General features: G+C 36.7%; 1 protein-coding gene across 4 annotated transcripts; it reads right to left on the reverse strand.

Annotated features, from left to right (window-relative positions):
- Positions 1–5,428: 5,428 nt before the first annotated feature.
- Positions 5,429–17,451, reverse strand: LOC110027812 (BEL1-like homeodomain protein 3). Of its 4 annotated transcripts, none has more exons than XM_020729393.1 (8): positions 16,133–17,451; positions 15,808–15,967; positions 15,603–15,651; positions 8,658–9,736; positions 7,580–7,935; positions 7,414–7,474; positions 5,693–5,828; positions 5,429–5,592 (listed from the first exon to the last, which is right to left on the reverse strand). In XM_020729393.1, the coding sequence occupies exons 4-7, from the start codon at positions 9,663–9,665 to the stop codon at positions 5,703–5,705; spliced, it is 1,551 nt and encodes a 516-aa protein (XP_020585052.1). In that variant the 5' UTR covers positions 9,666–9,736; positions 15,603–15,651; positions 15,808–15,967; positions 16,133–17,451; the 3' UTR covers positions 5,429–5,592; positions 5,693–5,702. The 4 variants fall into 4 exon arrangements, with proteins under 4 accessions (XP_020585052.1, XP_020585051.1, XP_020585054.1 ...); XM_020729392.1 differs by having other exon boundaries at positions 15,591–15,651; positions 16,133–17,450; XM_020729395.1 differs by lacking the exons at positions 15,808–15,967; positions 16,133–17,451 and having other exon boundaries at positions 15,603–15,788.
- Between the last annotated feature and the right edge of the window lie 6,151 nt (positions 17,452–23,602).

Raw genomic sequence — 23,602 nt, forward strand, 5'->3', positions numbered from 1 at the left:
TATATATATATATATATATATATCATATTTATATATAGTTGGGATACAAATATATAATGCAACACACTCTCATACCTTGTACATATATATATACAAGGTATGAGCTTCTACTCCAAATCCTCATTAATTGTCCATACACATCATGTTCCACGAGATTTGTGCTCATGCCTTATTGCCCATATTGACTCTCCTAAGGGGATTCTAAAAGTACGTGAGAAAAGTCCAAAAGAAAGAGATCAAAATGTATCAACAATCTGGGATACAAATCTTCAAGCCTCCAACCTATAAAGGTCGGGACTCCTTTTTTTGAAATAACCGAGCTTGACCCAATAAGAGATCATACACGAGGGTGTAATGACAACCCATGGTTAAAACCCCTGAGTTCATCAACTTATAAAGGTTAAAGGCCAAATAGTGTTCATCCAAGCCGAACCCAACTAATTGACATGAACTCACAGTTGTTGCACTGCAACAAATGCTGTACAACAACTACGTATCACAAAGAGAATAAAAATTCTTAGATTAAGGTTTTGACACTATGTCGCCCATGACTAGTGTTGCAACACTAGGCAACTAGTGCTGCTGCTCTAGCAGTAGAGTCAAGGCACCAACCCAAGTAGGCTCAAAGCCTTAGCATCGTAAGGTTGACAACAACTCCTTTATTCTCGATTGGTGAGGCCATGACTGAATGCTTCAATGTCATGACCCTAGGTAAAAAAATGACTCAATTTTAGAAGGGCTAAGAAGTGGAGATCAATAGAGTGTCTCTTAGACATTAAGTGTGGGCTTGATGTCATGGTGCAGCTAAGCAGCTCCTAGTTGTCAGACACAAATTTGAGAAATGACTGAATCATGGCATTATGAACATAATGTTGTGATGTTATCAAGTGATAATGAGTATGGTACCCAGGTGCCACACCCAAAAATAGGTATAGCAAGCGACACCAACTCTGGCACTAGAACTAAAATTGAGTAAGATGATAGTGAAAACTTCTAATGCACTCATTTTGCTCAAAAAATAATGAGGGGGATGATATAAAAACTCTTAATCTGGGGCTTTCTCTAACAACAATCTAAGCTTAGTCCTCTAACACAAAACCTAATGGAAAGAAAAATGTAAAGGAAGGAAGGTAATCTCACCTACGTGATGATTGAGTGTAGTCCCTTAGGTTAAATGCTCCAAAGCTTGTTTCAAAGACTCAAAAAGTTCTAAGGAGCTCCAAGTGCTCTAGTGCTCCTCTAACCATGATTGACACCACTTTCGATAATGAATGATCTATAAAATATAGGAATTAAGAAAGTTAAGTGTGAGAGGAAGCTCACATACTTCAAACACTCTCATGTCACTCTGAGGGAGCCGAAAGAGAAAGAAGATTCAAAAACTTCAACTTTAAGGAGGGAAAACTCACTAAGAGGAAGGTGGCTTTCAAATCACTCAAATGGCTGAAAGCGGCTTTAAATAGTCATATCTTCAACTCAGGGGTAGCCCAAGGCTACCCCTTTCAAGTGAAAAAAAATAGGTCATGGCATTGTGACGTTAAATCATGACACTGCAAAGCCACTGACATCAAAAGTGCCTTATTAGCATGGTGTGTAACATTCTCACCACAACGTGCCTTATAAGAATTTGTCCTTTTTTCTCAGTACCAATTATTGGCATTGTAGTGTTGTTGATGTGGTGACTATCATGTCAGCTGATAGGATATAGATAGTGCCACGATCAATTGAAATATGTGTAATTAGATAGAATGATGCATAGACTCCTGTACTTGAGCCTAGACACCATTGATGTGATAGGTGCCATGTCAACTGACATGATAAAGTTACATATGTAAGTGTAGCACCACATCTTTGGCATGTTTGTGTCATGGCACGAATGACATGACTCGAACACTTGTCCAATTAGCCATCGCCCTTGGGACCAAAAGGATTCACTTTTAGGCGCCATGTGTCACATGGTGGTGCAGCACTTAACATGAGAGCTGTGGCTTTTAATGACATGGTGGATGCAACATCAGCCAATAATTACCAGAAAATAGCGCCTATGCACCAATCTTGAGCGTCACGGTGCTATTGATTAAACATAAGAGGTCAATCAACGGTAAAGCCTAGCTCCTCAACACTGAGAGTGAGTGTTTTAACGCCTGTGCTGGGCACTACGTCGCTATATACAGGCATAGCAGTGCAAAATTAAATCTCGAGAATCCCAAACCCCCGAGTTGCCTCATGTTGTGGTGCTAGGCACTGACGCCACGATGCAAGGCTAAAACATGGTACTTTGGCACACATTTTTTTTAAAAAGTTTAAAAACGATCTAAGATTGTTTATACCAATGTATAAACATTCAATTGAAGCAGAACCGAATAAGCACATTTTCTCCATTTATTCTAAACAAGATCCATACATAATTTGCTCAAACAACAAAATATGATACTTATATGGGGAAATCAACAATTAGGGAACATAACAACATAAATAAAGATGACTATTCACCTCTCATGTCATGATCATCATCCTCCATGTTGTTGTTCATCATCTTACTTGATCATGCCTCCAAATTTAACTGCTAGGAAGGAAGTAGGGCTACTCCTCGCCACCATTTAAGCGATCAGTTATGCCACTCGACAAGTTTGGTATTCTCCCGTTTGAACTGGCTTGATTGATCTTCGAGGAAGTCCACTATCTGACTGATTGTAGTGACATCATTCTGCAACTTTTGAATATGCTCGGAGATGGAATGGGGATGGGGAGAAGCCACATGAGGGACAAAGTGGGCAACTTCCTCTAAATTCCACTGAGGTTGGATACCATCCATAGAAGCAGAGATCTTGTGGGAAATTATTTTCTCTCCCCTTCTTAAGACCTCGACACTCATGCAATGACAGATGTCAGATCCATCGCCAACAAATTTTATCCCCTTTGCATGCTGACGAGATGTCATATTCTTCATAAAAAAATTGGAGGTCAGATAAGCTGGAAGAAGAAGAGAGGGAATTTTGGATGGTGAACCGTTTAGCTCCCACACAATTTTTATAAATAATTTGGCATGCGACGCCAAGGGCACAGAGCCGTTATGGGTCCATCGCTCTAAAATTTCATAGTTTTTTTTTGCACCAGTTACAGGCGTGTATTATTAATAAAATAATTGGGTGCCATGACGGCAGGGTTCAACTTCGTTGTGTCTATTTATGATTTGATCAACGCCTCTAAAATTCACTTAACTGCTTCCCAAAGCGGGCCCAACAATCCATTAAAATGGCTTGGAGTCATGACTCTAGGTAACGACGTTGTGGCATGGGATGGGTTTATTAAAAATCACTCTCAAGTGCACTCATGTGCATACAAGGATGTGGCGATAAAGCTTTGGTGCTGCCCAAGAGTTAGCTCTACGATGTCGGATCCTAAACCTATCGAATTTTACACTTTGTACCCCTTGAAGCAAAGAACTGAATTACTGAGTGTGCTAACATAATTATGGCATAAACAACTAAAAATTACACCAAGAACAAAATAAATAACTTCATTCCCAAGCAAGACGATATAAATGTCAAAAAAACTTGCATGTTAGCTATTGTTAACCTAAATATCTTACGCCGTTAAGAAAATCATTATCAATAAGAGTCAAAAATAGCATCTTGCAATTGAATCTAAAAGTATTTCAATCATAGTCAAAGCATCAAGTTGACTTATGTTTGCAAAACAAATTGTGAGAGCATGTCTGAATCATCGAGAAGATTTCAATCATAGCTTATTTGCATCACAATTGGACTTCATTAGTTCGATATGCATTGAATGATTTGAAGATTATGATATATATATATATATACACACATATACATACATATATACATATGCATATGCATATTGTATGCACCAAAACTGACAACACAAATATCAAAGAAATCAAACGACTAAAGACGATGGACAGACAATCGAAACGTCAAGCTAAAGGAGCATAACAGAAATAGTCATTCAACGACTGAACAATCGATCGTGATGTCGGCGGATTCAATCGACGAATCACGCTTACGGTCCCAGCTATCCAAGCTCCTTTTAAGGACGTCCAGTCACGAATAGCCAACTAACCAGCTTTATCTTGGCAGGAGCAATTGTCACACGACTGGTTGACCCGATCGATCAAATTCAAATACGACAATCCGCTGACAGCTACTGTATTGCACTTAAATGACAACAGGAATCTAATATTAATTAGCATATTAATTGCATTTGGGGCGGTTTTCATAACTATTCCCTCTTAAATGACAACAGAAATGTGAGATTATAATATGATATTAAAATATTAATTGCTTAGAAATAACCTCTTAGATATGAATGTTTATAAGGGTAATTAAGAATATAACTGTTATAATTTGAGAGCAATAATCTTTGGAGGAACTATAATGAGTATGGTTAACCATAGGAGCTGTATTTTGTGGTTATGAAAACTATAAAGAGCTAACCAAATTATATGTAGATGCTGTAGCAACTGTAGTTGACTGCATAAATCATAGCTGTAGGAGGTTAAAATGGTCATATTAGGGCTATCAAAATTGTACTTGTTGATGGTCCTCTAACAACTGGTGGTCTCTATATTCTCTGATATTTAATGGTGGCCTTTGGTGTCAACGACGAACTCCAATAGCCGGTCGTGATATCGGGTGACACACAAAAACTGATGAGACTTTAAGAGTTAAAATTTTATGGTCAATTTATTTTTTCTCCTCCCCCCATGAGTGAAGAATGAGAATTTCTTTATAATTTTCTAGAAGAACATTTTGATAAATTTAGCAAACCTCACAAAATACTTAATTGAACGGTTCACATTGATTTTCTTAATCACACGCAATTTTATAATATTCAAACGCCTAAACGACATCAAAATGAACTGATCTTAAACATTTTGGATTTCTCTTGTAGAGCCCAAATTTTATTATTATCTTCCTTTTAATTGATGCACCAAAACCTTTCACTATACTTCAAGTGTTTGATCTAGACTCATTTGGACCTGAATTGAATCGCATTCAACGCCATTAGTTGAATCTTGTTGAGATAAGCTTGACTATAAATTTATTAAAATCAAACTCTAATCACCTAAAATTAGGCTTTTGAATTTTTCTAAGTCTAAATACATGAATCAGATTCATGGCCGATGAAAATAATTTCTTGATGTCCATCAATTATAGACTCAATGACCTCCATCCTCTTCATTATTCTTTCACATTGACATTTATTTTTCTCATGCATGCACAATGATTTGTGAGCTTTCTTTTGTTAATTATTATTGTACATATATTTTTAATGAAAATAAATCATTAATGCTGTGCATGTAAATATTAAATTTTAGGTCTTAGATATGTAAATGTATGAAAATCATTGAATATTTATTAATACTAAAGAAAATTCTCTATGCTGCTATTCCATGAACAGATGAAAATTAGTCAGCAATATATAAATAGAAACATTACAGAGTTGGCCAAAGTGTGCAGATAAGCAACAAGGTTACACTTTTAATACCAACAGAAAATATAAACAATTAAACACAAATCCAAACATATAACTGGATCCATAAGCATGCTCTTCCCACTTGGTTTCCTGAACCATGCAACGCAGACAGTTTGGATTTTAACAATATTTACTGAAATGTTGTAATTTTGAAGGAAAAAAAAAATAAAAAAATAAATAAAAATGCTACCTTGTCTGCTTCAATGGCTTCTGTGCAGAGCGCTGGATCCTTCTTCAGCTCGGTTCTTTCTGTTGATTTCAGAATACATTTCTTCAATCATAGGTTTCCAGAGCCTAACTCTTGCGTTTATAAACCAGTTTGAGACCTGGTAACTCAGAGAACAAAGGATGGTGTTAATTGAAATTAATGAGATGAGAAGATGAGAGAAAAACTTATTAATCTCATAGAAAACTATAAGTTGCAACACTATGGTGTTAAGCAGCTTGGATCTTGTAGGCCGCGTTTGATAGCGCCATTCGTTCGATAGGATTTAACGTATATCCGGTGGTTCGGTGAATCCAAATTGCTCACTGTTCCATCACTTTTTTTGGCGTAAATTTAAATTTACTAAATTAGAACACATCAAACAGATTTAAGTGGATTTAACATTAACTGAACCAAACACTATTTTGGATTTACAGCACTTGGATTTGATCAATTTGGATTTATTGGATTTATTAAATCCTATTTAACATAAATCCTATCTGCAACCAAACACCCCCTTGATCTATGAAACACTAGCGAAAAACATAAAGGTCCGTGTTGTGCGGGTTCTATCGCCTCACTTTCAATTTTTACGAGGAAGGAAGAAGAAGAGGGAGCTCCATCCCTACACCTCCAAATTTCTTTTGTTCCATCACTTTTTTTATTGTAAACCCGAGTTTACCATATCCGATTTTTAGGCTGATTTAAGGAATTTAGCTTCAGAAAAAAATTAAATCCTGAAATAAGTTTCCTAACACATCAAACAGATTTAAGTGGATTTAACATTAACTGATCTAAACACTATTATGGATTTATAGCATCTGGTATCTTATAAATCCGAATTTATCAGATTTACTAAACCCTATTTAACGTAAATGCTATGTTTGGTCGAACACGTGGTCGAACACCCCCTTAATATGTGAAACCCAAGTGAAAAGCATAAAGGTCCGTGTTGTGCGAGTTTCATCCCCGCACCTCCAATTTTTACGAAAAGGAAGAAGAAGAGCATGTAAATTCAAAGGAGGAACCAATTTTTTTTTTTTTTAATTAAGGGCGGGCAAAACCTCAAATTTAAGCAAGTTAGATAAGTATAAAGTAAATTTAAACTTCAACTAAGAACAAGATAAATCTGCAAATGACATTCATCAATAAAAAAATAGTACTCTTTGAATCTCAGTCCAGAAGTATTCTGATTCTCACATCTAAAAATTTCAATTTCAGCTGACTTCATGTAAGCTCAACTCTCAAATATGCAAAATACCCCTATTATTCTTCATTATTATGAAATTGGAACAAAAAAAAAAATTGTTTATATTTTTGGAATGTTAACTATCGAAGCACAAATCTAGTGCATATGAGATTCAATATTAGATCACTATCATCAACTTTGAAAAGAGCTTTGCCACCAACAAATATGATGGTTTAGGTGCTAAAATGTAAATACATAAGAATTGTGGGGTATGCATGTAAATGCCCCAATTCCTATGTATTAACATATTTTAGCACAAACTTTACTACTTATATTTATATCATCCAAATCTTTCATATCAAATAAAAAACACCAACATTTTATCTTCTAAAGAGTGGAATACACCTTTCCATGCATAGATTAGGTGGGGGCATGTATGTAAAAATTATAGCGGTTAGATATGTAAATGCATGGGAATTCAGGGGTATGTACGTAAATATTCCAAAAAACTGATTACCTGACTCCTAGTCAACCCACTTTTAAGCGCCAACAATTGCTTCTCATTGTCTTTTGGGTACCTTAAATCATTCATAAATATCATAAATTAAACAAAAAAATTACAAAGAAAACCTTATCATAAATTTTGAAAATTGCTCTGAAATTAAATATTTAAAGCAACTCACGGATGCAAAAAGTTCTGAAACATCCATGCACGAAGAACAGAGACAGATTTTTCTGGCAAACCTCTCTGTGGCCTCCATGAGGGCTGATCACTCCTCTTCAGCTGCTGAAGAGCCCATTGTCTCTGGATGAAAGAAGACTCAAAGCTCCTCTCTTCCTCCTCCATGAATTCAAAGCTCGGTTCTTGACCAAAAGAAGCAATCTGACCTGTAATTTTCTTTCTGATAGTCCTATAAAATGTGGATAAGGTTGTGATGGCAAACTTTGCAGGAAGATGGCAGCCTGAAGCTGTTGCAGAATGGAATGCTGAAACAGCATTCTGAATCTGATCTACAAACTGACTGAATCTCTGGTCAACCTGTGAGATTAAGAAGAAAGAGTTTCTGTATGACAAAATTTGGAGAAAATTTTAAATTATAATTTGATAATGTGGTTGAAAGCAGCTGATTATATTGAGTTGTCTTTTGGTGTATCGGTTGAAAGTTTATCAGATAATCTATAAAATTACTGTGCTTGTATGAGAGCGTCTCGGGTTTAGGGGACCTACTGGAAAATTCTACCAACAGGAAAAAACTGTAAGACCATTAGGGAAAAGCGAACAATATGGGTGGAGTTTAAGTTTTTACAATGTAACTATTTGGTTGTTTAAAATTTGAGAACCGTGTAAAAATAGTCTCATGACTCTTTACAAGTGGTCAATTTAGTTCCATCATCTAAAAAATTTTCAATCTAGTCCCCATGCCTTTTTTAACATGACGGACCAAAATAATCTCCATGAAAGACTACTTTAGCCCCAATGTAACAAGTTTGCAACTAATCTGGCACTTATATAAAGTTTAAGACTAAAATTGCTCAATGTAAAAAATCATAGGACCATTTTGGCACTTTACCATATAAAATTCCCATGTGATAGAATCTCATCACTAAGTTTACCGTTAAGGAAAAAGAACAACTAATAGGCTATGAAAAGTAAAATAGAGAGAAGTTCAACCAAGAGCATTAAAGACAATAAAAAATGCAACAAATATGGATAAAAAAAATTGATGATAATCATTATAAAATAAAACCAAAACCTCATACCATCTGTAGCATATTTATTAGCTCATATTTTCGCGTACTATTTGGCTCCTGTGACTGTAAATCTATATGTTGTTCGCGTTCATTTTCTCCTAAACAAAATGGCAACCGATTAGAGCCCATTCCTGTAAATCCATTCACTATAGAACAGCTAGAAGAAGACCCCTTCGCCTCAGTCACAGTATCTGCGAATGAATCATCAACCTCTTCCACATCTTCAGTCACATAACTGGCAAGTTCTGAAAGTATTTCTTCAATAAAAAATAGATATCTCGATCCTAATAATGTGCTAGAAAAGTGAACGGGCATATGCACAGGTCCACAGCACAATGAGAGCTTCTCGTTGTTCGAAAATGAGTTGCGGTGATCTCGTGGAAGATTATGCATCTTATTAACATCAATGAAACCGCCACCTCGCGGCATAACGCTAGTTGTGCCAGAATAGCTTACTTCAGAGGACTGTTCAGCACTGTTTGGCAAGCTCATGACAGAAGGCTGAGAGGAGCCCAGACTCAGCGAAAGCTCGTTTCCGTGCGAATGATCAAAGCTCAGATTAGATCTGTTGGAAATCCAACCTTGTTCTAAGCTTCCTACGAGATAAGAAGGGTGAACTGTGCTGGATGTTTGAGTTGAAGCCAACGGATGCCTCGAAAAATCATCATAGCCCAATTTGGGATTCGGCGAAGTGCTATGAATTTCACACAAACTGGTGGTCATTGAAAGAAGATTAGCGAGCGAAGCGGAAGACAAAGAAGTTCCAATGAGATTATCTCTTAAGTTGGTGTTTCCGATTGAGGCGTTGAATGGAGGATTTGTAATATGAGGTATGTTTGAGGCATACAGATTACTGTTTGGGTCTTCTTCGTGGTACGTAAGATATATCGGATCGGTTTGTATATCTGAATGAAACATAGAACCTGAAAACATATGCGAGCTAAATCCATCCATGGCGGCCATGTAACTGTGATCTGCTGCTGATGAATTGGTGTTGAAGAAATCATTCTCCATCATGAAAGAATTGAAAGATAATAGTTGTATTATTCTAACTTCTGGAAATGCTCAACTCAGGAGATATGATGACCCTGCAAATTACACAAAAGTAATGCTCTAAAATCCATAGCGTAGTTTTTTGTAAAAGTTGAGATGACATATCACTCCACATTGTTTTAACATCAATCCACATTACAATGATAGTCAAATGAAGACTAGAACACGTTAAAGATCACAAACATCAGACATTAATTTACATGAATCAGTGGGATTAACCTATGTACATTAACATATAAAATCAAATATTTTATAAGCTTCAAAAAAGGGATGCACAAATAATTTCTCTCCATACGAAGTCGAAAAAAAGCATACTGCTCTCTATGTTGATGACAGAAAATAAAACTACATGCTTTTGTACCACTAAGAATAAGAGGTTGTTATTGCTGCTATCACCATCTTCCTTTCTATGTTATGGGAGCTTCTTCTTTTGCTGCAATCAAAACTACAGGAAAGAAGAAATGAGCTTGAAAAAAAAATCTATCATACAATCCCACAAAATATTGAAATAACAACAATAACAAGCCATTATCCCACTAGGTGGTGTTAAGGATGTGGAGCCCTGTGCACTTCTTCCTTAGGAAAATCATTAAAGTGTTAATAATGTGATTAATTAACTTCATAATTAAAGCTTCCCGCTTCTTCCCTGTGTTTCCTGCCTCCTGTTTTTGGTCTCACACGAAACCACGTCTCGTATATTCACCTTCCTTGCCGCCTTTTGCTTATGGTAGTTAGCTGTTTTGCTTTATATGGGTTTTTGCTGCTACTTACAAAAAGGAAAAGGTGCCAAGCCCATATACTTCCTCAAGCCAACCTGCTCTCCCTCCTTCATCCTTCGGCTGTGAAGCTTAAGAGAAAAGAAAGGCTTGTTTTCTGTTTTCTCTCCTTGAATATTCTTCACGTGGCTCTCAGTTGAGAGAGAGAAGAAGAGAGAGAGAGAGGAAGAGAGAGTGTGTGCTTTCTTGTAACCGTCGAGGTGATCGACGGGTGTAATTTCTCGAAGTAATAAAATCCTCTGCAGCTCCATGAACGTAGGCAATTCGCCGAACCACGTAAAATCTGTGTGTTTCCACTGTTTTTCTGTTTGCGAATTTTTCTCGATCTGATTTTTCGCTTTATTGCCGTTTTCTCACAATAGGTGGGATCGGCTACATGAATCCTTTAATCTATTGTGTCCCATTGAGTGTCATATTTTCATTTAATAATAAATTAAGATCATTTTTTAATACATTATGCCCTAGACCATTTAGGTCCACATCTACTCTCTTAACATAAGTCAAATCAAAAACATCTACTCAACTGACTGGATCATCCAATTATCGACGTTTAATATAACTAAATCATCAAAGATGACTCTCTCTAATCTTTTCTGCCACTGGAGCTACACCAGCCCTTTCACAGGTACAATCGCATCACATTTTGTCTCTTAAGTGTCAAGCCACCCATCCCCCTAAGCATTCTCATCTCAGCAACACTTAGTTTTATGCTTCTCTTTTAACGGCCAACATTCTATGCCATAAATCATTGAAGGGCCTTTCAAAATCAATAATCAATCTTATAATATCTCTAAAATATTAATCAAAGATTTGTATGTGCAGAGGAAGTTCAACGATATCTTATGAAGATTTTATCTAAAAAAAAATTTTCGCTACACATGATAAACAATATATATACATACATGATTGTCATTGTCAGAAAACCATTTTGCAAGGCATCTCCATACCATTTGTGAAGATTAATTTATAATTTACAAAGCCTCAACTGTTCAACATATATCTCTTTCATGTCGTATTAATGAGAGCCCCATTAATCTTGATAATTTATAGAACCACTGCTTTCAGCAAAGTTCTTATGATCATTTAAATATCAGTTTTATCATTAACATGTCATGCCCAAACAATAATAGCTTAATTAATCTTTTTCTACTCCTTTGACATATTAACATTGATTAGTGCCGCATTTGTAAAATTTAATCATTTGCACAAACCCATTAAATTTTTTGTATAATTAGCAAGGTTTTATTTCAAGCCACAAAAGGCTTTTATTCTTTTGCACAGATGACTTTATTTTTCAAATTCAACAAAGCTTTTGAGTTAAATCATGTAAATGTTTTCCTCTAGGGAACCATAGATGAAAGCTAATTTCGGTCTTTTGTTATAGTAGTTGACTTATCTTTGTAGAATATAAATGTATTGAAGAAAATATTTCAATTATAACAATTATTTTTCCATCAATATCCACAATTTTATAGTTAAATGCATATTTATCATATTAAACCATGAAATATTAATTTAATTTTGGGTCAAATTTAATTTTAACAATTTAATCAATATAGGCAAAATCTTCTGAATACGACAAATATTCATTCTTTCCTATATAGGCTATTTAATAGAGCCTAAAATTAAATATAATGGACAGTCGATCAAATATGATGTCATGTTTACTATCCTAGGAGAGTTGCATCATATGGTCTCATGCACATTTCACATTCATTGAGAGCTCTATTCATTCAATCAACTAATTTCGGCCTCGAGTTCCCAGATCATTCCCTCCACACAAATACTACAAGCAATTATTTATTTTTATAATCATACTCTAAACATTTTTTTATCACAAGCACTTAATTTTGTCTTTTGTGGCAATCTCCACAAAGTTTTTTTCAGTTCATTAACTTGAAAACAATTCAAATATATTTTTTATAAAATAAACCCATAAGCATTTGCAACTATCATTTATAAAGGTAACATATCATGATGATTCTAATAGGGAATGGTCCCCTTTGTGGGTGTTATGATAACTTTGAAATTTATAACGATCGACTACGAAGCGAATAAATATAGCACGAGAAAATTAACACCAAAAACACACAGATTTACGTGGTTCGGCAAATTGCCTACATCCACGGAGTTGCAGAGGATTTTACTAATTTAGGAATTTACACCGTTTGATCTCAACTACAATTAAAGGATCTCTCACTTGCTCTTTCTCTTTTCACCGAGATTCACCCAAGTGCAAGAACTCCAAAGAAGAAGAAATACGTACAAGAAAAAACCTTTTTTTTTCTTCTGCTCCAAGCCAAACAAGAAGAATCAAGAATAAGCACCTTCTTCTTCACTATCTTCTTCTTCTTCTTCACTATCTTCTTCTTTTTCTTCACTATCTTCTTCTTTTCCTTCTTCCTTCTTCTACTCCCGTAAGCCTCAAGAAGAATCCAAAGGAGAAATCTTCTTCCTGCGATGCCTACAGTAGATCGCAAAACCAGAGAATGGAGAAAGGAGGAATCGCGCGGGAATTTCTCTCTCGGCGGGCTTCTTTCGCACGCAGGGACGGGAGAAATCGCACGGACGGGGGAGGGATAGCGAACGGGAGAAAGAGAGATAGATATATCGCGAATAGGAGCGGTTCGCGAAAAATAGGAGCGAGAGAGACGGGAGGGAAGAAACGTGCAGTTATTCCCCTTTTTTTTTTTTTTTTTTTCTTATAACGGGCTCCACATAACAGTGGGTTCACTCCAACCTTTTGGTTTTCAATTATCTCATAATCTTTAAAAAAAAAACCAACCCTCTTTGTTTGCTTAACATCAAGGTGGTCTTAATTAGGTCTTTAAATTTAAAATTTGGCCTTTGATGTTATTAATCTTTAGACATTTCTCTCTCATTGAATTTGCCTTTGTGATAAGGAAACTCATACTATTCCTCTCTAAGCGGTTTTTATTTAGTTGACCCAAGCACTTATTACGATGCATTTCATCGCTTTTCAAAATGTCAATTTTAAAAGTAACAAAACATCCATTCAAAATTGGTAGTCTAATGGAGAAGAAGTTTCTCTTCAATCTAGAGATATACATAAATTGATTAAGCTTTCAAATAGTTTTGCTTGTTATCTTAACTATCATGTCTCCAATGCTCACAATATTTAAGATATTAAATAAATACCATTGCAAATATTGCATGTGCACTAATTTATTATTAGATTTGTGTTTAGAAAATGAGATTTGTGTTTAGAAAATGAAATACTTAAGTCCGATAGACATGCTTTCATTGAATTATTCATACTGAGTTTCAATGCATTCTCAATGTCTTCTAGGATTGTATTCCTCATCTCTTCCTTTGGCTTTTGATCGATGCACTTCCTACATTTTTTTATTGTGTGGTTAGACTTCCCACAATATCAACACACGTTTAGGAGATCTTAATACTTGCTTTTTTAGTAATTTGACTATTGGTTCTTCCTATGAGATTTGATACATCTCTTATATTATTATTGCCCTTATTCTGAAACTAGCTCCTATTGTCAACGTCTAAGAAAAATAACCTTCCTATTTATTCTATCATTTAAAGTCATTTGTAAGGATGAGATCTCAAACAATATTGAGCTTTATAGAATACAACCAACTACTTACAACAATTACAATGTTGTCCTGATCATGGGGAGATAATGGGAGACTATTAAATTGATTTTATTGCCAAACTTGATTTTCACAAAATTCATTTTTTTTGTGATCGATTTGAACTCATTGATGTGATAAATGGACCAAACTCCTTTTTGTCATCAAGAGATTGAAAAATATGTACTACTATACATGTACCATGTTCTATGCAAGGATAGAGATCCTACTTTTTACATGTGACAAGCTAAGAGAGAACACAACCACCCCCTACAAGTATGTGAGATAAATATAGAGAAGTTGGTGCTATTACACTCTTCCCATTATTGCGCGAATTTCTCACAATTATGGTAAAGAATTTCTTCTTTTGATGAAATTCAAAAAAGCAACACCTCATTTCCTTGAAGCAAAAATAAAAGGAAAAAAAAAAACCCCTCTTACAAGCACCTAAAAAAAAAAAAAATCCTCCCTTTGTTCTCTAAATTGGCATCTCCAATATCCTCACCATTTTCTATCTATTGGCTTATGAGTTAGACAAAAAATTTTTACCAAATCAGACAAAATATGACAAGACCACTCAAAATCAACAAAAGATCTCTCAAAGTAATCAAATGATCCTTCAACATCTTTACATTATACTAAAATATTCTCAAAGTCCACAACAATAAATCAATCAAAGATTTGTATTCAAGGAGAAACTTAAATCATTTATTGTAATTTTTTTATCTACAAGAAATTTTGGCTCCACATAATTGAGTAACACAACAGAAAAAACAGGTCAACAGAACATCAAACAAATTTTACAGCAGATGAAGCTAAATTGTTCAATATAACAATTCAATAAAAACTAGCATTCAAATACAATGGTAAGAAAAAATAATTCAGAAAAAAATTTGCTGCCAGTTTGCATAAATTAGAGACATAAGAAGACTGAAAGCCACTGACAAAAAAAGCATTCGGGTGATGCTTAAGAGGCATAGACAATAACTAATTAAAGTTGAGAACAGAGCTCTGCAAGACAATGAAGACCTGTAAAACATGTAAAATTCATATATTTATATACATTTTTTTGCAAGCAACAATGGAGACCATTCAATTAAAATTGGGAAGATTTACATACCTACTACTTAATTCCAATGTATTTACATATCTAACACCTAAACTTCAATTTTTACATATGTGCCAACTTATGTATGCATGAAAAGTTGTATAAGCTCACACTCAGAGAGAGAGAGAGAGAGAGAGAGACTTAAAAATTCTTCCTTTTTCTTGAAGGATTAGAACCATTGACCTTTGCTTTGATGGTCAAACATATAATCCCATAAAACCAGAAGATTGATAATGCTCAAATTCTTCAGTTGAGAAAATGAAGCAAATAGAGGGACAAAAGTGTGCATTAAATTCATACTTCTGTTCTGAGAAGCCATATTCTTCCTCGAACACTAAAGCAAGAGAAAATCTACTAATAAGCATAAAACAAAAGAAAGATTAGAGGAACATACCTCTCCACTAACCTCAAAAGTTTGCCAAAATAGGAAACTTATTCATTTCCTCATTGAAGGCCTGCAAGATATAAGTTTTCCCATCAAACCAGAAACTAAGAAGAAACCAATGGAGTGGAAAGTTCATCAGTTATCCATCATTTTGACACTATATAGCATCTACTTCCTAGCAAAGTATGTTCATTTTCTCCAAGCGATCAGAGAATTGGTTTTTTACCCAGCGCTAAAGACAAATTGCAGGGCCCCATAAGTCAGAAGAATAATGCATCTTCTCCTCAGTAAGAGTAAAAGGCCAAAAGCTATGGTGTGCGTAAGTGGGATTCTCACTGTGCTTCATCAGGGTAGTGGGGTTGCCTTCTTTCTTCGCTGCACAAAGGCTGCAATAGTACAAAAGTATATTGTTTAAAGAATAAAAAAGAAAACAATTTGATGTTATTTTTATCTCAGATGATTGATGAACAGCAAAGTGAAAGATGAAAACTGCATCCATCCCTGGACTAAACATGGAGATCACACAAAAAGTTCGTTTTTTTTTTTTTTACCTTGTTATTCATTCACAGCTTCATGAATAGGGCCGGGGATTGTCACAACGGCATGATTGGGGAAGAACACTGTTCAAATAGGCTCAACAGAACACCGATCATTCATCTCAACAAAAAAAATTTTCTTTTTTCCCCTCAATGATGCAGAGAGGAACCTGAGGCTGGCTCCTTTGAATTATGGGATAAACAGAGGCAAACCATCAACTAAATCCTCGCGAAAAAGCTACCAGAAGGTTTATTTCCATTTTTGGGACAAAAACCCATAAAAAAGAAAAGAGGAGCAGATGCAGAACAGGGAAATGGAATGGCATTTAAAGGAATGGGTCAGGGTAACTTTAACAGAGGATGTACATCACCTATCAATCAAGTGCAAGCAATCGAGATAATGAAAATAGAAAGATTTAAGAAACAAAAGAAGAGGACGCTGGTAATAAAGGAGTAAGAAGGCATGAAGACGAGAATTCTGAATTAAGCTCAAATGAAAGGTTAAAACAATTGTAGGTAGAGGAAAACAGAGCTGAGAAGAAGGCCGATTAGGTTTGATGCAGGGGGGCCCATTCCTCCCCTTCATCTCCTTCCCACCTCTCGTTCTCTCAGCAATGATCATCACAGACAAAATATCTGAAATCTCTGTGCAATTTCCTGTTCTTGGCAGCTGTTATCAGGGTAATCTGCTTTTCCTCCACAAGAAAAAAAAAAGTAAATTTCTTCGTCGTAGAAAGACAAGGAGAGCAGAGGAGAGAGAAAGATGGCTACTTTTTTACACGGTGCAGGGAAACGCCATAAGGGGGAAGGAAGAAGAGGACGGAATGATGTCAGCAAAATCTACTGGAGAGATCTAGCACAGATTTTAATGGGGTCGGTAAAAAATGATCCATTTTTCAACTTGGTGGCGAGGAAGAGAAGATGGAGGGGGGATTTGTGGTTGGTGAGAAGCCTGGTTCGCATTGAAGGCGAGCATGTGGGCTTACAGAGGAGAGAGAGGAGAAAAGAGGGGAGTTATGGGAAAAGGTGAAAAAAGCTGACTCTCTCTGCTACTCTGCTCTGCTCTGCTCTGCACTACAGTTTGTTTTTTCTCTTCTGCTTTTCTTTTCTCTTCTTCATTTCATCTTCTGTTTAGAATTCAGAAGAGCACAGAAGTTCTTGAGCTGCATGCGTGTGTAGGTAGCTCGTGGACTGGTAGTGGGGAAGGGATGGGGATTGAGGGATTTGCTCCCGTCTGAAGCGGAAGTCCATGTCCCCCTGTCTACATAATTGAATGCAGGTATTTACAGTAGCAGAAGGAAAGAAAATATCCAATGTAATTTTTCATCCAGCAATGAGTTTTACCTCTAGAAATATAAGAGTGTTATGTTACATCAGAGTAATGAGATTTCATTGATGGGAAAAGATTTCTTTTTTATATCCTCTTCTTGGAGAAAATGAGGGCTACTATGAAATTGAACTTCAAAAACTTTCTGTTTTCATATTAGCTCAAGGAAATTGGAAGCTAGTGAAACTCCCAAAAACAAAATAATCATTCCTCTCTTCCAACAAAATCCAACCATATAAGTCAAATGCTGAAGAAATGTCTTCCAACATGTTGCTGGCTCTCAAAATAGAGAGATTAAAGATATACAAAAAACAACATATAATAAAGAACACTCCTATGTCTTCACATTGGAGTAATGAAGTCTAATGGTTTATGAAACGAAAGCCTTTTAATAAAAATAAACCCATGTCTTCACATTGGAGAACTTAGCTCAAACTCTTGTACTCCTAGAAAAGTTATGACCTTTAATGCAATAAGAGTTGCCTCTCGCTGACATAATTCTCTTGATATCAAGCTGACGAGCTTCCAAATTCATCTACCGAGCTGTCGAGTTCAGTTACATGAAATGACATAATATAAAGCTACTTGAAATGACATAAAACCATTTTTGTCATGACACAATGCTCCTCTTATTCACATAGATTTCTCTTCTCTCCCTCTTATACATTGCTGGAAGGAGTTTAGGCATGAACCATCGACATTACGGGACCGTACGTTCTAAACGGATTCAACACATACCTTCTTATTTATACATTAAAAGATGCATTTTATTAATTTAATATTTAAAATAATGTTATTTTTGATGTGATATAAAAAACTTTAATATTATAAACATTGTTGAAAATTCTTGTCCCACCGAACACCAAGAGATAATTCCAAAGAACTCGTGCAACTGAAATTCTTTTGATCACCAAGAACACCAAGAACTTGCAATGCTTTAAAGAACTGGACAACCTTTCAATTTTTGTAGCTGGTTGTAGCCAAAGATGAAGGAAAGACAAACAGTGCAAGCAAGAAAACGGAAAATTGCAGGGAACTAAACAAACACAAGAAAACAATAGACACCAACTAATTACGTGGTTCGGTTAATAGACCTACATCCACAGGAGGGAATCAAAAATCAAATCACTAAGACAATAAAGAAGAATTACAAGGCTTCTTTTTACATTGAGGAATAAGCAATCCTCTTGATCTCTCTCTCCCTCGAAACTACATTGATACAAGATCTCAAGACCCCTCAATTCCTGAAGCCTCCTCTCTTCTTCTTCTTCTTCTTGGAATGATTCTTTTCCTCTTCCTTGTGATTCATACCCCTCTCTACAAGCCTCCCTCATCTATTTATAACAGGATGAGGCCTCCCAAGTAGACCCGGTTCACCCTAGAAGCTTCTAGGAAAATCACAAGTTTGTCATTGCCCTAATTAACCAATTGAGAGTCATATAAGAAAAACATAAAAAGTAAAATTTAGGTGTTAAATATGTAAATATATAGGAATATTATTTTAGCTCTCTAACACTGCTAATGACCATTCTCTACTCTCTTTCATTGGGGTTATATTGTAAATGTCTCTATAAGCTCTATTTTGTAGACTATTTTGCATTGAGTTCACTCTTTGTTATTCACTACACGTATACATCTAAATATTCAAATCGCACCTATGGTGACGTTTGGGGGTTCGAACCGTGTTTTTCAGAAAAAGCATAAGTTAAGAAATCCTTTTTGCGAGCATGAATGCCATACCATAACTCGTGGTATTAATAAGTTGATAAATAGAATGAAAAATTAGGAAACAAATACTAAAAAGATATTATTTTCTTATCACTTTTATTACCTTAAGAATTTTCTTAAAAATTTAATATATTTTGAGTATATTTTATATTAATATTTTTTAAAATGAGAAGACGAGTTGGGGCTAACTTAAGTTTGGCTTGCCAGCATGTAAATACATTAGATCAAGTGCTATGTATGCAAATGCCCCCCAAATAAATAAAGCTATTTGGACATGCGGAAAGCCAAGTCATATTTCAGCTTCTCATCAACCATGATATAAGCGCAGTGATTCATTCTTCTTCGCTGATGTTAAGCCTTCAATGGGTTTGATATTCTCAGTCTCCCATTTTTGTTCTATTTAAATTCATTTTGAAAACACATTCTGATGTATGTAAATAAAAATATTTGTAATATTTATTTCAGAAAACCCTACAGACCTGTGTCTCACAACCGCAACTTTCTGTGATTATGTTTTTATTTTACTTTTTACATTTTGCACCCATTAAATTGTTTTTAAGTATTGTTAAGTATTGCTCATATACTAGAATTTGGAGTCTCTTGGAGTGCAGAGATGTGTCTCTTGGTTGAAGAGGTGTGTCTCCTGAACTTAAAAGAAGTGTCTCTTGGAATTTAGTGGGTTGGGGGGAGCGAGGGCGTGTTAGTAATTTATCTATGGGTTTTTTACTCGTGTATATATATAGTGTGTGTGTGTGTGTAACCCTATGTGTATGTAATTGGACTCCTCTGAAATATTGAAATTCGTCGATTTGCTCTCAAGAACGTAGGCATCTTTGTCAAACTTCGTGAAATCTCTGTGTATTCTTTTGGATTTATGTCGATTTCTATTTTTCTTCGCCCTAATTTATCAACAATTGGTATCAGAAAAAGTTTTTGGGTCAGGGAATAAAATTTTGGCAGCACTGGAAGTAAGAAGAAAAATTTTGGGGATTTGGCAGGAGAAGTTCGGGCGGTTTTCAACAGGCTTCGGGGACTTCCGTGAAGGTCTTTCGGTTTGCGGGAATTCGCAGGGAGGGATCGCGACCAAGACTCGCGACCTTGTTCCAGTCGAATCACGACATATTCGACAAAGAAGGTTTCACGACAAGGAGAAGGATTCAGCGGCTTGGATTGCGACACAGGAGACTTCACACGCGCGACAGGATTGCAGGCGAGAGGATTTGCGGCGAGCGGAGGATCGCGACGGGAGTCCGTGACATTTCGTGAATTCACAAACATAACATTTTGCGGAGGTTCGCGACTTCGACGAGGAGCAGTTCCCGCGATCGAGTAAGTTTCGGGGAGGCAAATCTCGACAGGAGGTGTTCGCGAAGGGCCTTAGTGTTCTGAGAGAGGAGTTCGACACTTCCAACACAAATTCGAGCGGGATCCGGAGTTCGCGGAGAAGTTTGTGAACCGTGGCTTGCGGGATAGAGAAGTTCGCAAAGGAGCGGTTTGCAAGCAGTGCGGCAAAAAGTTTTGAGGCGGTTTAGCGACATTTCAGTTTCACAGAGGAGAGGAGTTCAGTGGTGTTCGGCTAGCGGAGTTCACAAGTTTGTCACAGGAGGATTTGCGATAGGTACAGTTCGGTTGAGGAGTTCACACGAACAGGAAAGGGCTTCGGGCAAAGAGTTTGCAGTAGTTCGACAGAATTCTTTTTTTGTGCGAACAGGAAAAGTGCTTCGTGTGAAAAATTTGATTCACGAATCACAGCAGAATTGCAGAAAAACTGCTGCAATTGACAGAAAAATTTTAGCTTTTTTTTTGAATTTATTTGCAGTGTGTTTTTGTTTCGACGCAAGTCAAAAAAAGTTTACTGCATGATTAATTTCAAATAACAATGTTGTTGTGAAATTTAGGGCGAAGAAAACATAGAATCGACACAAAGCCAAAAGAACGCAAAGATTTAACGAGGTTCGACAAAGATGCCTACATTCTTGGGAGCAGAACGACGAATTCACTATTTCAGAGGAGTTACATACCCATAGGGTTACACATCTATTTATAGATAAAAACCACAAATAAATTTACAAACACACCCTCGCTCCCTCCAACCCACTAATTCAAGAGACATACATCTTCACACTAAGTGACTCACCTTTTCAAATCCAAGAGACTCCAAATTCCTATTTTATGAGTCATGCCTAACAATTCTCCACCTTGGCGAATATCTAGCTTCTTAGGAGAAAATCTCCACCTTGCGAATATTCAGCCCCTTAGAAGAAAAAAGTCATGGAGTTTCTTACTCCAAAGTGGGTTGGGCAATCATGCCAATAAACAACTGCAAACATTCAACAAGTTTAAGTAACGCAAGAACTTGTTGAAAATACATGGTTTGATCAACTTTTCTGTTGCATTTTCATGATATGATCCGACGGAGTGAACTCCACCTACAACTGTACTTTTCACAGTTTATAGATAATACCATCATGTTTCATAGCTCGTGATGCTTTCCAAATTACTTGTTGTGCCAACAAATCTTTCAACCTTGTTTGTCACAATATGAAATTCTCTGTTTCATCGAACTTCATTATCTTGAATTTTGCACCATACATTGTCATTTAAAATTAATCCTGCAATTAACTTTTCCTGCCTTGTATTGAAACAAAACACACCACAAATGAATTCAAATAAACCTGAAATTTCCTCTGTCAATTGCAACAATTTTCTCACAGTTTCCTGTGATTTGTGAATCAAAATTTTCACACGAATCACTTTTCCTATTCGCATAAAATTCAGCTGAAATACTGCGGACACCAGCCAAACTCCACTTGTCACAATTTCTTCTACGACAAACCTGCGAACAATCCGTGAAATTCGTGAATTGCACCTATCACTACTCCTCCTGCGATAAACTTGGGAACTCCGCTGACCGAGCACTGCCTGTTGCAATTATACCTGCCGCAACTCCTCCTGCGACAAACTTGCGAACTCCGCTCGCTAAGCACAACCTGTCGCAACTCCTCCTGCGAGGCCACAACAAACTTGCGAACTCCACTGGTCGAGCACCATTTGTCGCAATTGCACCCGCTGCAACTCAACATTCGACAAACTTGTGAACTCCGCTAACCGAGCACCACCTGTCGCAACTGCACCTACCGCAACTCTACATACGACAAACTTGTGAACTCCGTTGGTCGAGCATCTCCTATCGCAACTGTACTTGCAACAACTCTACATGAGACAAACTTGCAAACTCTGCTGGCCTAACTCCTTTGTTCCTCTGTTCATAAAACGAGGTTCTTGATCACGATAACTGCATGCAAACTCCTGTTCACGAACTCCACCTCGTTGAATGCCGCGAAGGTTGGTGAAACTGGCGAACCCCGTCTTCGCTGCAATAGAGGAATATTCACTTCAAATCTTCTTGTCTCTAGCCTCAACCAAAGGAAATCTAGAGGGACTTCAAAACTTCCTTTCCATAATAATCTTCCCTCCGGCCCATGGAATATTCCTCTGGTAGGAATCAAAGATTCCTTTATTCCTTCCCTTCCTCCCAGCAGAAATGACAAGGGAAAGAATATTCCTCTGGTGCAAATCAAAGATCCCTTGATCCCTGAACTATTGTAACTGCTGCTAGCTTGTCTTCGTGGCAAGCTCTTCTGAATCTTCTGACCTGCGGAAGACGCGGTTCGCAAAATCAACCGATGCCAGCGAACTGCAGAACTGCCGGCAGACTTCCTCCCGCGCTCCTCTGTCGCGGATCTTCCCGTCCAAAGGGCTCGCCAAACTCCTCATGAACTCCCGCGTGAAACTGCTGCAGTCACGAACTCTTCCACTTGTCTATGATTCGCCAACCCTGGAACACCTCTGTGATTTCCATCTGCGAAGCTCCTCGTCGAACCGAAGAACCTTCGCCTTCGCCTCTCTTAAAATTGTCGTGAATTGCTCTGCTCTTTAGCTAACTGTGAACTCCTCTGTTCTAATTTACCGCGATCCTCTTCTTCTTTGCTCTTCCTTCTTCCTGTGTCGATCTCTACCGCCCTAGAATCTCAACCTCACTATAATACAAATTGTTATGAAATTTAGGGCGAAGAAAACATAGAATCGATACAAATCCAAAAGAACGCAGAGATTTAATGAGGTTCGACAAAGATGCCTGTTGACCTCACTTTTGGTTGAGGTCTAGAAAACTTCTTTAGTAGCCTAGGTCTAGCCATAGGACTTTCCTATTGACTAGTCTTAGAAAATTAGAAGAGGTACCCCACCATTAGAAATTCAAAACTCTTCTTTTTACTCAGCTTGAAATTCCACATATTGATCTTAACCTCTAGCATTTAGTAGGTAAGATCATTATAAGAGAATTCAAGAAGAGTCCCTATAGGATTACTTGGCTTTAGGATTGACCCTAGGTGGTGACTTGGAACTAGGATACACCATATCTTCACAAT

This window comes from Phalaenopsis equestris, unplaced genomic scaffold, assembly GCF_001263595.1.
Source record: "Phalaenopsis equestris unplaced genomic scaffold, ASM126359v1 Scaffold000450, whole genome shotgun sequence".
Classification (NCBI taxonomy): Eukaryota; Viridiplantae; Streptophyta; class Magnoliopsida; order Asparagales; family Orchidaceae; genus Phalaenopsis; species Phalaenopsis equestris.

Coding starts and splice junctions, on each gene's coding strand:
- LOC110027812 (XM_020729393.1), bottom strand. CDS start 9,665: ATGATGGAGAATGATTTCTTCAACACCAATTCATCAGCAGCAGATCAC. Junction 7,475..7,579: donor TTTCAGAACTTTTTGCATCC/GTGAGTTGCTTT, acceptor GAATGATTTAAG/GTACCCAAAAGACAATGAGA. Junction 5,829..7,413: donor GTGGGTTGACTAGGAGTCAG/GTAATCAGTTTT, acceptor CTGAGTTACCAG/GTCTCAAACTGGTTTATAAA.